The sequence below is a fragment of the Porites lutea genome, chromosome 9 (genome assembly GCF_958299795.1).
Source record: "Porites lutea chromosome 9, jaPorLute2.1, whole genome shotgun sequence".
Taxonomy (NCBI): domain Eukaryota; kingdom Metazoa; phylum Cnidaria; class Anthozoa; order Scleractinia; family Poritidae; genus Porites; species Porites lutea.
The window spans coordinates 11638202-11653223 of record NC_133209.1 but is presented as its reverse complement, the minus strand read 5'-3'; the positions used below and the strand labels follow the sequence as shown (position 1 = coordinate 11653223).

The 15022-nt window shown below is 39.0% G+C and overlaps 1 protein-coding gene across 1 annotated transcript in view; it reads right to left on the bottom strand.

Moving 5' to 3' along the window:
• Positions 1-15022, bottom strand: part of LOC140948897 (uncharacterized) — a 138429-nt gene that overhangs the window by 85501 nt on the left and 37906 nt on the right. Inside the window, exons 17-30 of the mRNA XM_073398162.1 lie at positions 14855-14977; positions 14301-14423; positions 13619-13741; positions 12975-13097; positions 10392-10541; positions 5981-6130; positions 5556-5678; positions 4741-4890; positions 4502-4651; positions 2748-2870; positions 2342-2491; positions 2053-2202; positions 924-1073; positions 14-136 (exon numbers count right to left, since the gene is read on the bottom strand). Coding sequence (XP_073254263.1) covers positions 14-136; positions 924-1073; positions 2053-2202; positions 2342-2491; positions 2748-2870; positions 4502-4651; positions 4741-4890; positions 5556-5678; positions 5981-6130; positions 10392-10541; positions 12975-13097; positions 13619-13741; positions 14301-14423; positions 14855-14977 — 1911 coding nt within the window. The remainder of the gene's footprint in view (positions 1-13; positions 137-923; positions 1074-2052; positions 2203-2341; positions 2492-2747; positions 2871-4501; positions 4652-4740; positions 4891-5555; positions 5679-5980; positions 6131-10391; positions 10542-12974; positions 13098-13618; positions 13742-14300; positions 14424-14854; positions 14978-15022) is intronic.

Genomic DNA, 15022 nt, shown 5'->3' with positions numbered 1-15022 from the left:
AGTTGTTACTCACCAACACACGTGACTCCATCTCCAGAGTACCCCGTATGACAGGTGCAGTAGAAAGACCCTTTGGTGTTGGTGCAGTTGGCGTCAGTGTGACAGTTGTGTGTTCCAGCCGTGCATTCATTTATATCTAAAAAAGAGATTTTTTTTCTGATTTTTTTTGGTAGATTTGTCTATCAAAAGCGATTAATTGTACTATATCTTTAGTACAGTCAACTGCCTTTATAAAGGACACTGTAGGGAGCTTGAATTATTGTCCTTATTAGCGTTTGTCCTTAAGAGCGTGAGTTTAATTTGTTTTTGCGTGGAATTTAGCTGTTGTCCGTATTATAGGGGTGTCCGTTATAGCGGAGTGTCCGCAAGGCGAGAGTGAAAGTATTAAGAATTGAAATACTTTTTTGGAAATCTCAGAATCGGCGCCCCCGACAGGAACACATTTGCAGCGCGACGCGGTCACTTAATGTTGTTCAACACACGAAGAGTGAAAGAAACGGAAATTCCGTAACGAGAGAGTGCCACTTGTTAACTTCCCGTTACCCATTGCGTTTCTTATACGACGAGGGAACATTGCATTTGGTGACATGAGAAACACCATAATTGCACATGTTTAATTGCATGCAGTTCTATTTCGTGGAGATGCAGCGGGGAGAGAAGAAACTCTGCGGGTGGAATTCTTGCTCGTTCACCAGCTGTGCATCAATTATCTTATAACTTCAATTTTAATAACTCGAACGCTTAATGAAGATTGTGCTTTAAAGGACCGTTAAACCAACTGTAGGTGTCTGTTTTACCGTGGTGTCCTTTAAGAAACTTTAAGAGGGTCGATTGTACTAAATAAATATGCCTGCACGTGTAAATTAAGACCGAAATATATAAATGATGTTAAGTTTTGAAAAAGTGTATTTTCATAGACATACCATTGCAATCTCTTCCATTCCCTGTGTACCCCTCCAGACATGTACAGTAATAAGATCCTTTGGTGTTTGTACAGTTAGCATCATTATGACAAATGTGAGCCAAGTCTTGGTACTCAGAGGATAATCCCGATGGCTGACATTCGTTGATATCTTAATTAAAAATGATTTCTCAATTATTATAAAAGACGAGCATTTTAGCATTCTCCCTAATGCCATGTTCCAAAGCGGAAATATGTCTTTGACCTGAGTCAAAAGGCATAAAACATTTATTAACGTTGGAGAGAATCTGCGTTTTACTATTTGATTCTATTGAACATCTACGAAAGACAGCGATCGCAAGATAAGCGATACTATGACCACTGCTTGCGTTATACGTTTACTTTCTCGTAAAACGTCAGGTAAACGCATTGGCAGAATACTGGAAAATGTGTTTACAAAGCGCTACCATAAAAACATGAGATTGAAAAAAAATATAGAATAAGCAGAGATTTAGACATTAAGAATTTCTAAATTTATTGTTCAAATCAGGTGAATTGACAGTTTTGCGTAACTGCCTAGTGCTTGACCTACTTTAGCCATGGAAGCAAGGGTGGCGCAGTGGTGAGAGCATCCATTCTCTCGCCAATATTGCACGGGTTCAAATTCGCGGCGTCGACGGCATTGTTGGTTCTCTCTCTTGTTCCGAAAGGTTTTTCTCCGGGCAGTCCGGTTTTCCCCTTTTCGCAAAAGCCAACACTTACAAACAAAATCCACTTCGATCTAAAACGAGCTAAAACGCAAGAACTCCAAAGTGCTTCGTGGGTAAACCGAATTACAATTAAGCCACCGCGAATGGAAATTCTTTAAAATAAGACTGTTATCGTCATAGCTAAGAAGACTGTGAACTTTCGTTCCTTGCACCCACTTTGGTCCAAGAAAGGTTAAAAAGAGCTTCGAGCCCTGTCTGCTGGAGTTGGCTGAAGATAAAAGATCACATTTGCAGCTTACGTTGTTTTCTTCCTTCTAAGCAACTAATGAGAAACAGGTGCTCACAGCTTCATCTTAGCGAAAACCAATAAAACGCTCTTACAGAAAAAATGTATTGCGTGCATTTCGAACGAACGACAATGACTCATGTATACTTAATTACCAACACACGAGACTCCGTCTCCAGAGTATCCTATCTGACACGTGCAGAAGAATGATCCTTTCGTGTTTGAACAATTGGCATCAACGTGACAGTTGTGAGCAAGATGGAGATATTCATCGGATATTTCGTTAGAGAAACACTCGTTCACATCTGGTAAGGAAAAACAGTGCGTAGGCATTAAGCAGCTAATAAAAAAAAAACAATATCTCTGCTATAATACAGAGCTATTGAGATGTGTGGTAGGCGTCACTGTGTTTTCCTGATAATATCAACAAAAAATTTTACCCACCAACACACATGACTCCATCTCCAGAGTATCCTGTAAGGCATGCGCAGTAGAATGAACCGTTGGTGTTGGTACAGTTGGCATCAGCATGACAGTTGTGGGTAAGATGGCGATATGGTTCGGATATCAAACTTGGAAGACACTCATTTACATCTGAAAGTAGTTGGAAGAAAACCTTGTAGCCAGGGTATCGTAAAAATATGAAAGAGCACGAGAAGACACACAGGGCTTGCACTGTAAGTATCCCGGAGAGCTCCATACAATTCCTTATAATTTTGTTATAAGGAATTGTATGGAGCCTTCCAGGAGACTTTTCTTCATTAGCTTAGGCGCGGCGGATTTTGTCACGTATGATCAGTGCCAGGTGTTTTTCCCGACACCCTTCTGTCAGGAAAACGTCAGTACTTACCAACACACGTGACTCCATCTCCTGAGTAGCCATGGTAACACGTACAGTAAAATGATCCTTTAGTGTTGTTGCAGTTTGCATTTACATGACAATCGTCTTTTCCTGCAGCACATTCTTCGATGTCTAGAACGTAAGTGGATGACTTTCTGGTTGACAAATATATGTCTCGTGCGAAACTACGATGGTTAAAAGATCAATTCAACAATCTAGTGCAACACAAACGGAAATTATACCACCGTTGCCTAACTTTACTTGAAAAAAGTTGCTATCTACCCGTAATTTTCGTCTTTATAACGGGTAATTATGACAACCCGGCTTAAAATATGTACCTTTATACTAAACATGATAGGCTAGTTTCGAACATTTTTTAAAAATTCATACTTGGCACCGATACGAGGGGCATTTCAAGTCAAAGAAAACGCATTGAGATTCAGTCATGAATGATTCACTTCTTTTGTTTTATTCCTCTCAGCGTGGAACAAAGTGTGAATTTTGATAATTCGAAACTGGCCTTTTGTCCGACCATCCTCGTGCATGTACCTTCAAAATAAAACATAACTCAACGAAGCCGTACTTTTCAAATATATATTTATATATTTATATATATATATATATATACCTTTGAAGTTTCAGGATAAATAACTTTAAAAATCGTTCAGCAAACGTGAAAGGTCTAGAAGGGCATAATATGGATCAGGAGTTTGATGGAGTTTTTTTCTGGCATTTCTCCGGGATCTTTAATGGTCTGGGAAGCTTTATAAAACTTTAAAAAGACTGCCTCATTAGGCAACGAACAATCTTGAAGTTTGTAACCGTTCTTTTAAGGCACACACTTCTCGGTATTCCAGAAAGTAAAAAAAAAGATTTCCAGACGAAAGATAGAATCAGTTTCCTCACGTTTAAAGATAAAAAACAAATACGATTCCAAGGTACATTTTTAAATTGTATCTGCTAGAGATAACCGATAGATAACGTACCCAATGTACATTTTCAGGGCTTGCGGAGTATTATTATGCTGTTCATGAGATCAAATATTTGATTGTCTTTTTTGGCTTATTTTGAAAGAACACCAAGACATTATATTACCTGTGTTTACTAAACTTGGGCATCTTCAAAATTCTACAATTGATAAATGCTTCTTTTTTTTTAAAAAAAGCGTTAACAATACATAAAAAATACATATTAAAGCCATCACTGATTGGAGTGTTCTTCCGATGCTTAGCCAAAAACATTACAAACGCGCCCTTAAGAGGCGTTCAATTCGTAGTTACGCTTTGCTTCTTTCAAACCGCTAGGTTGAGGTCGCGGTTTAATTAGCCGACCAACGTTTTTGAAATTTCAGTTTAGTGTGGTGTTATAGTGTGTGTTAATAAAATTGGAATTATTAGATTCTCAAGCTCCCAAGTTTGATGTGCTCGCGAGTACAGTTTTACGTCATGTCAAAGAACCTGCCAAAAGGACTTACGAGCAATATGTTAGAGGCCAAATGGATTTAACTTAGTGGCGTACCTTTCTTCCACGCAAAACTTCTCTTACTACACTTGCTGCTACTCTATAAAAGCTTCTTAAATTCCCTTCTTCTTTTAAAGTTTCTACTTCCCTTTAACGGAAAAAGCAAATAGCGCGAATATAGGCTTCAAAGGCCATATCGCAAACACAACTATGATATCGATCGACCACAGTCTCGATAACCGACAAGCATCATAGCAGACTCCCAGTAATGGTCTAACTGAAAGATGCCCCTGCAAACGTACCTTGACATATAACTCCATTACCAAAATAACCGGTAAGACACGTACAGTAAAAAGAACCTTTGGTATTGGTACAATTGGCATCAGGGTGACAGTTGTGCGAAAGATCCTGGTATTCAACAGATAACTGATCTGGTGAACACTCGTTTACATCTGAAAACAGTGAAAAAAAGCGATAATTATGTTTAAGTTGGCCGATAGGTATCATAGTAACCTGTATAATGCATGCGTTTTATTTATACCTGTACAAATAAAGCCATCTCCAGAGTATCCCGTATGACAAGTGCAGTAAAATGATCCTTTAGTGTTAGTACAGTTGGCATCCGCGTGACAGATGTGGGCGTAGCTCTTGTGATGGATAGCTAGGGTTTCTTCGTCGCATTCAGATATGTCTTTGAACGAAATAAGGTAAATACAGAAGAAAGTTACGTTGGTTGAGCCGATTTCGTTTGATCTATTCAACATCGCACCTGATCGTTTAATTAACTGATGTGGATCGGTAGCAGACATTTTTGGAAGACCAAAGTTGTTTTAAAGCGATCTTATTATTCCTGTTGGGTGACTTCTGTCCACCTAGCCTTCAGCAGAGCTTAACATAGTAAAAGGTTTATTGGGGCTGTCGCTTACAACTTCCTGCGTTGTTGGTAGCGACCCTGATTTTTTATTAACCCCCATGGTAAGCTCCCAAGAACGCTTTCATCTAATTTTGGGCGTCGCTGTTCATGGTGGAGTGCCACGATTCCAAGAAAAGCCTCTTACCGTAGATAGCTGTGCCATGCTCGAAGATTCTGGCACCTCTGGGATAAATACCATGATCTTTTGTTTCAGCATGCTGTTGAATTATCCATTGCCCAAATCATGATATTCCTCCCAAATGAGATGCCAAATCCTCAGAGATGTCGGCAACAGCGCACGAACTTCTGAGGGAGGAGAACAAACGGACTTTTAGTTGCTCTAATACTAGTGGACAGAAGCCACCGAAAAACTTGGAAGAAAATTCAGATAGTTCCGAATAACTTTCCTTTTAAAAATAATACTAAATTGCAGATTAGCTTACCCACACACGTGACTCCATCTCCAGAATATCCCTCATGACACGTGCAGTAAAACGATCCTTTGATGTTGGTACAATTAGAGTCAGCATGGCAGTTGTGGCTTCCAGAAGAACATTCATCAATGTCTAGTTAAAAAAAGAATCCAGTTTCTGGTTGGTTGGGCCATCCTACTGGAAATTTTGATATTCTGTTTAATGTCAATTTCACCCTTTGATAATTCTTCCCTTGACGTCATAAAAACTTGACCAGTAGAAGAGTTTGACAATGGGGTTTAACATAACATGACATGAGAAACTCTCGGGAAGACGCCATATTTGTTTTTGTCGGGTGTTATCCTCCTCGATAGCAATTGAAAGATGTCTTAGATTTTGGTGGTAACAACCAGTTATGAGAAGTGTACAAACACTTGCCATTCTGAGAATCTTACCTGAGCAATGTTCACCTTGTCCAGAGTACCCCTCCAGGCATGTGCAGTAATAAGACCCGTTAGTGTTGGTACAGTTAGCATCATCATGACAGATGTGAGCCAAGTGGTGATACTCAGAGGACAACCCAGATGGATGGCATTCATTTATATCTGTTGAGGCCCAAATGAACAACGTGATCAGCATAGCGCTCCATCTCTTACGAATGAGAAGCGCAACAGTATGCTAAATCCCAAATCTGGAGTTGGTAATTAACACTTTTAAAATTCAGTAGATAAAGGGAAAAACGTAAGTTAATGTTTAGGCCAGAAGCCATAATCGGGGTAGGAGACCGCAACTGGATACCTTTTCCAGTAATGCGGTTGGTTCCATCGTGATAGCCAAATGCGATATTTTTAGCACAAATTGTGCCATCTTGTGTCACAAAGCGCACGCATCTTTTGCGAGGGCGCTGCGCAAAGGATGGCGTTGGAAATTATCTCCGTAGCAGATGAATAAATTCCATCATCGCCTCTTCTGATTTTGAGGCAAGACCTTGAGGAGAACCGTGAATGTGATTCTGCTTATGTTAAATACCGTGCAGTGAGAATGTTTTTGACAAATTCAGTGCCGAAAAGATGTCGGAGATGTCTTCCGATGAATATTTCGTCCGGACGACACAGACCAAAAAAATTTCGGGGAAAATGAGGGCGGAGAGTTAGCAGCAATAACAACGAATAATTATTATAGCTAATTTTCCTCAAATATATCTTTGAATTAATGATACAGCTCCACCAGCTTCGAACAGCGTCTACCGGTAGAATTTCACGAAAATAATACTTTCCATATGATAGTTTTTCCCTTTAACGTTGGCTTGGCAGCGTGGCGCAGTAGTCTAGTCGCCGACCTTCCATGTAGATAGTCCAGGTTCGACTCAGCTAAGCTGTTTTTTCTTATGTTGTATATTTTATCGTTTTGTTTTTGCTTTTAATCATATCTTCCCCTTGGCTTGTTTCCCTTTATTCTTACTGCTGGCCCATTACAGATTAGCGAGGTTTTTACTATAAACGTATTTCTAGTAATGTTTATATAACACTGGCTCATTCTTCCACCGTGCATGCATCGTCTTTCAAGATACGAAGCACTTGGAAAGTTCAGAAAGCACTCAAATAAAGTCGCAAAACGATCGCCCATCTACTGAAATTCCACATAAAAGCCGCGCAAACTCGCGGATTCCTGCGCGAGTTTGTGACGTTGAGGGTGGCGCAGTTTGTCTAAAATAGTACATTTGGCTATTTCGATGGAGCCGCGTGGACCCCGCGCTTGCGGTCTCCTATCCCTATTATGGCTCCTGGTTTAGGTACTTAGCTCACATTTAGCCTACAATAGGTCTTTAATAGCCCTGACGATTTCAGTAGACCAAGTAACACATTTTCTACCCTGGGTTACAGAGGATATTTTTTTCTTATCGATACTGATGGTTCGCGGCGAAGCCGCGTCAACGAGGCGCCGAGAGAAAAAAAGTAACCTCAGGTCACAGGAACTACGAGTCTCATTTTCGTGCAATTTTAGGATCATATATCTCATCAGAACCGGTTTGGAGCTAATGTGCATGTTTTTTTTCATTGACGCTGACAGCTGAGATTTGATCGTACGTGACTCTTTGTCTGCGATGCATGAAAAAAGAATTGCGAGAAAGCATACTTAGAAAGGAAAGTGCTATTAAAAATTGTTACAAATTCTTTTCCAAAAAAATATGCTTCAAGTTTCAAGTATATAAAAAGGACAGAAGTCAGCTGAGAAGTACACACTCCGTATGTTTTTAGAAGTCAAAAGGATAAAAAGAATTTCCGCTCTTCGACACTTGTATTACTGCACCAGGTCTGAGGTCAAACTAAATATTGCCAGGCAAAACGGCCATGCCAAACAAAACATTATTCTGCTGCATTTTTTGGCAAATAAACCGCAAGGCGAACTATCAGGAATTACGAAAAAAAAAAAACCTTTTGCACCCAGGGTACTGTCCGTGAGAATCACCATCATGGATGAACCCAGCAAGACAAAGCATAGCAGCAAATCATCACATTCATTCATATATTCTCTGTAATAAGTCAAATATTTTTATTTATTAGTCGAGCTTGCTTTAGCAGAGCGAGACTCTAAAAATGCAGTCGTTTCTTTTTTTTTTTGTCGGTGGGACCTACTTTGTAGGGCGGGCGTTCCTAGCGAAGACCGTCGAAACTGGGAATAAGAATCGTAGCGACTTTCACTGTATGCAAATGAGTCTCGTGATGAGCATGCGGTATATTTTCGGCGATGACTGAAATGACACATGTGCACTTTATAAATACTTGAGATATCAAGTATCCACTGTCACGTAATTTTTACGTGCGTACGTGCGTAAAATTTGCGTTCGCAAATAAAATAGAGGCAATGTATGAAAGGCCGCACGTACAATTATGTAAGCGTAAAGGTAGAAACTCGCTCAACTTGACGTTTAATCTCAACACTTTACATCTTACCTCTATTTTATTTACGTGATTAAAATTTACGTGCGTTAACGTTTGGAGCCAAAAACGCGTCAGTGGAAATCCACCCTAACGTTACGTATGTGTCAGGGATGTGTTTATACGGGTAGCTTTGAACTTGACTATCCGCGCACTCTACTTGCAGCACTTTATGTCCATAGAATAGAAATTCCATATCGAGCTTTTCCGGAACGGGTTGGTCCAAGAATTCTATCGCTTGAAAGTGTTGATTATTTTAGAACAACTGATCACAACTTCAAGGTTTACTGGAAAATTAGGATCGAGGACCGAGGAATCAGAGATCGAGGATCGGTTAAAAAGAACTTGAAAATGAAATAAATAAATAAATCGTGGATCAGTGGTAATGTGGGCCGCAGACTGTAGATAAATTCACGGAACATAACCCCGTTCGCTATACTGAACACTAAATTCAAGTAAACTAATCCGGGTCTGTCTGAGTCAGTGATTGTTTTGACGAGAAAGTGAAAATTTCCTGGAAAATGAAACGCCTTATCCCAGTGATACTGTAATAAAAGAAAAACTTTAACCGACAATTTTTAATTTGTCAATTGTACATTTGCTTTCAGTACTCCTAGTTTTTCTTGTAATTGTTGTATGCACGACCCCACCAGCAATGCTGATCCTTTTATCGTGCTAATATAAAGTTCTTATCCATCCATCTGTCCGTCCGTCCATCCATCCATCGATCTATCTAAAATGCATGCTGTATACAACTCTAAACATTATACTGTGAGACTGTACGGAGATATTAAAAGTAGATACTAAGCAGCTATGGAAAATGTAACCACTTTCACGCTATATTGATATCTTATAAAACGGACAACAAATTCAGCAGGAATATACGCGAACTGAATTAACTGTTAGTTGTATAAGGTTCTGCTAAACTTACACATTTTTCCTGTGCTGAACATATACTGTACCGAGCCGTATCTTGGTCCGGTACAAAGAAGCTATGTATATTTTTACTAACAGAGTCATGGGCCCGTGATACCGATAAAAATTATCGTTCAATTTTTTGAGTGTCAAATCCCTGAAAGAGTACTCCTCAGTGGAGCAATATTAATATGTATAAGGTTTTCAAAGGTTTCACACCGAGGCTAAGATGTGCGGCCTGTTTCTCCTTGCAATTTTTACTTTTTGAGTATTTACATTATGACATATAACACTCGTTTTGTATTCCAAACGAAAGTTAGTATAACAGCACCGGCGCCTTTGACAACAAAACTTATCTCCAAGCAAGCGAGACTCAACGGTACTACGAGCGTTCTTGTTTTATTTTTTTTTAGAATAACGATTATTGTAAAAAGCCATTGAGCTCACGGAAATGGCGCTTTATAAATTCTTGTATTATTTATTTATTTATTTATTTATTCAACGTACGTCCTTTGGTAGGAAAAATTCAAACAAGGCTTCTTCCTTGAGCAACGTTGATTCAGTTGTCCGATGTTCGTTTAAATTATTTCGAAGTTTAGTCAGAGATTGCTTAGCCACACTTCCATAACGAAACATGAAAGCCGAGACCTCCGAATTACAACGCGGGATTATATTGTTCAGTTATGAACATCGCAATTGCAACCGGTTTTTAATCTCATGCGGTGAAGTTTTTTGATGCAGCCAATCAAGTTCACTGTTACAGCGTTAATTCCCTGCGGACGTGGGAGTAGCCTATCGGCGACCCAGTTCAGATTCTGAACTGATTTCTCGCATGGAAATGAGGTTGCTTGCTTGTGTGACCAGAGGTCCGTCTCGGGAGCCTTATCAAATCGCAAATCGTAAGTACGGTTTATTTCATATTAGGTATTTTGAGCATGGACCTCTGGAGCCAGGGTACACATTTTCGCTTCCCATGATTACCTCAAGATACGCACTTAAATAAATTATATACCTATACACGTGACTCCATCTCCAGAGTACCCCGTATGACAAGTACAGTAGAAAGATCCTTTGGTGTTGGTGCAATTAGCGTCAACGTGGCAGTTGTGAGCAAGATGATTGTATTTTTCTGAAATCTGATCTGGAAAACACTCGTCCACATCTAAATATATGGGAAAATTTTGAGTTGTCTATCTACCGAAAAGTTAATGAAGCAATAAGAATTAAGGTTGGTGTAAGTTGTAGATTAGCATACCTGCATATATTATTACCGCTGAAAAGAGTATTCAAGGTTTTAGTAAGGGACTCGGTAAATGTGAGACACAAACATAAATATTCTATTTTAAATTCGAATATAAATTCTCAGAGGTATAGTCTCTTAAGCAATCTAGTTCACACTCTCTCGGGATATCATACAACTATTCCTTAAATGTGAATGGTGGTGGATATAGACCAAACGAGTAGTGTCGAGGTATATATCTAGCGCTATACACCTACCCTGTGGGAGGGGGAGGGGGGTAGTAGCTTAAGTATTTACCGAATAAGTTGCAGCTTCATTTAAAGCATTTGAACCTGCCGCCGTATCAAACGCCATTTTGGTTGGTGTCCCAAAACAGCAATCTCGTTCATAGGGACCTCTCTCCTCCTCAAAACCAAGGCTATCCTAGCGTGGATGTTTTTTTGGGGGGTAAGGATTTACTGTATATGAATTTTGTTAATCCATGCAATGTGTACAGCTTAAGAGTGACGTATTCTATTAGGAAATTGAGTAATTTTAATTTTCAGTAGACAAAACCCTTGAACCAGAATAATTTCAATTATATTGCATTCTTTTTTACCCTTTTCGAAGGCTATAAATGTAATAAGCTATATAAAATAACTCCAAAGAAAAGGTTCTTATGGCAGCCCCAGAAAACAAACTTCAAAAGCTTCAAATAATTTCACAAAATGAAACGTTTTTACCTGTGTTTTCTCAATTCCTTTGAAATTTGTCTTTGCAGTTATTTCGATAACTTATTACATTTATAGCTCTTGAAGAATGCGAAATAGCTTAAAATATTCTGGTTCAAGGTTTTTGTCCACTGAAAATTAAAATTGCTCAATTTCCTGATGGATATCCGTCTTACGTTTTGTGAATTTGGGATATCCTAACAAATTTTGCCCGGAAAAGGAAGTTAATTAATAAGGGAAAAATCGAACAATTGGTTGCGAAAATTCTTTATGTCAGCTGGTAAACAAGACAAAATAGTACTAAGCCGACGCTAACGACGTCGTTCTCAGCACTGATTTTTAAGAGCGGCAACGAAACAAACCTCCTTCACCAACTTGGCGAGTTGACAGAAGTAAAGAAAAGCTCTGCATTTTTTCTTCAGTTGGAGTACAATTTATAATTTTGAGGATAAGGATTACAACTATGATAGACAATGCACCATGAAAACTCCGTGAAGATCTAACTTTTGCGCATGAAATGTTTACGTTACACACAATCTTGATCATGCTCAAAAGAGCTATAGGTCGAATTGACCGTGAAACAAATCGTTTTAAACAGTTTAAACTGCAGAGATCACTTCCAGGGTATATACTGAAACAACAGGCCAATTGAACGATGACCTCTGTTTACTACTACTACCAGAATTCAGTTTGTTTTTTCTTTAACACTTAAATTTCGTAGTTCAGTGAGGGTAAAATAACAAGAGCCCTAGTTTTCACAAGAAAGCAAACCCCTAAAGGATTCTGGTGTTAGTGGTGAAATAACGCCATGGTGAAGGTGGTCTATTAGTCCAGCTTGCTTTAGCAGAGCGAGACTCTAAAAACGCAACCGTTTTTTTTTTTCGTGTGAGCGCGCCAAATGGTAATTCATGGTCCCAGATGTTCCTAGGAGACCGTGGAAACTGGGAATAAGAATCGCGACGTGTGAGACCTCCATGCCTCGCTCCATGCATATTTTGTGAAGCACTGAAGGTTACAGAAGCTTAGGAAAGATTGATGCGAAAGATGTCGAGCTTTTTCCGGAACAGGTCGGTCTATGAATTCTATCGCTTGAAAGCGTTGATTACTCTAGAACAACTGGCTGAATACTTCGCCCCCAATCAGTGGTCGGGGAAAAAAAAGAATCTTTATGAGCAAAACTTCCATGGTGAGGCTAACTGGCCAGGTGTTGTAAACTTTCATTGTATGCAAATTGAGTCTTGTAATAAGCATGCGGATTATTTTCGGCGATGACTGAAACAAGGCGCCAAGTTTTTCACGTTTTCGTATTTTGGCAATAATGTATTTTCTCTCGAATCGAAGCCTTTGATTTTCGTGTATTTATGCACGCGTACGAAACAAGATTGTCGAATACGCAATAAAAAGTAAATATGGACCGTCGAAAAAGTGGGACGAGAAAAACTTTTAGCGAGGAAATTCTGTTCCGGCTTGTCATAATTCTTATATAATCTCCAGGCCAAGAAAGCGAGACTAACCTATCAAAAAGCGTTCTTGCTATTTTTTAAATCTCGGTAAATAGTAGCTTTACGAATAATTACGATTTCGCGGAATATTTTTTATGATAACGAAGATTGACTCCCCGTTGATGGATGATATACCAACTCACCGAGACACGTGACTCCATCTCCTGAAAATCCTGTATTGCATGTACAGTAAAATGACCCTTTGGTGTTGGTACAGTTGGCGTCAGCGTGACAATAGTCCGTATCTGTGGCACATTCCTCGATGTCTAAACATAAGAAACTGAATCAAAGTTCCATTTTTAAGTGACTTCTAAAGAGATATTTCGCTAACAATTAATCTAATTTTCTTTTTATGTGGCGGTGTTTGGAATCTTTGAATTAGTAGAAAAATCATCACTATCTGTAGAGGAGACGGTTATGAAAGCCGGCAATCGTCAGAGATAGAAACAAAGTTGCTGTAGTTTATGTTGGGAGCTCGTAGAGGCCTGACCGTGCACAGCCGTTTGTTTTGTTCACAAATTGTTGCAGGATGGGTAATGAATTAAAACCTTAAAAGTTCGGTCCCTTAAAACGAAAATCAGCGATGACAAAAATCACAGAAAAATGCGACGCAAAAGTGATTCACCGTTGGCGTCATTGCATTCTGTTGCATATGTTTGTTAACCATGATTGCACTTTGCTGATTGAGGGTGACGAAGCCTTAAAGACTTAAATAATGACTATTAGTATTTTTGTTTTCTAATCACAGTTTTGTTAGATCACTAAGAAGAAAATACTCAGCGCATACCCACACAACGAACACCATCTCCTGAGTAACCCTTGTGACACGTGCAGTAAAATGATCCTTTAGTGTTGGTACAGTTGGCATCAACATGACAATTGTCGATGTCTGTTGCACATTCTTCAACGTCTGAAATTGAACGGCTTATTACCTGAACAAACGTTATTTGTGGAATTCAAGAAAGTTTAAATTCGTCTCTGAGACATGACTGAGTGAAGCAGTTTAATTAATATCTTCACATCAGGAAGTTATTAGTAGCGCAAATTGGACAAATGACAGTTTTCCTGGGCAAGGCATTATTGGAAAAAGTATATGTAGGATATATTATTTCATGTATTATTTCTTTGCGTGAGTATTTAGCTGCAGCGCTGACTCTCATGCACAACATTAGATCAAGTCTAGTATATTTCCTACGTTTAAGAGAGTACCTTAATCCAAAGTTTGGATTCGCTGATATGGTTTGCAACAGTTGCATCTAAATTAAAATTATTTCATGCAGAGAAAGTCTATCCTTTCTGTATTTCTTGCGTTTGTTCTTCAAACTCAAGCAAAGAAAATAGGACCTAGACCATGTTTTAAGACAGTTAAATGGATCAGGAGTTTCACTTAAGTCGTAATTTTTTTTAAATTTTAATCCCGTTACTAATACACTGACGAGCCTAAGCGTTCTCCTAAACAAGAGACTTACCTAAACAAGAGATACCATTACCAGCGTACCCATCGAGACATGCGCAATGGAATGATCCTTTCGTATTAGTGCAGTTTGCATCATAATGGCAGTTATGAATTCCAGTTTCACATTCTTTTTCATCTATTGAGAAACAAGAAGTGATGGGAAGTAAGAGTTGTGTTATCACTAATATTAGCTTTGTCAACACTATTTCTGTTCCCGTTTTTTTGCTCATTTTGGAAAAGCGGAATGTGCGTGAGCGTTTATGGAAGCGTTTAGGAGATAGAGACTACACATTGTGCAGTACTGTAGGTGGAATTTAAGCGAATAGCACATAAATTGTTGTTTGTAGCTTTTCTGTTCCAATAAGAAATAACTGGTGGATTTGGTTATATTTCATTTCCTATTTCATTGTGTTTATGGTAACCCGAGATCAAGGAAGAGTTGAAATAAAGTGTTTTGAATTCATTGATCTTGGCTTTCGCATCTCCAAAAATAATCCCAGAAGTGCTAGCGCCGACATTTTCGACCCAGGCTACCGATCATTTTTTTAAAAAAGAGCCTTTGCTTACCTTGACACGTGACTCCATCACCAGAGTATCCTGTATGACACGTACAGTAGAACGATCCTTTGGTGTTGGTGCAGTTGGCATCTGCGTGGCAGTTGTGACGGTCTTCGTGACATTCATTACTATCTGCGTAAAACCAGACAAAATAAAATGCATGGGGTTACATGTTCA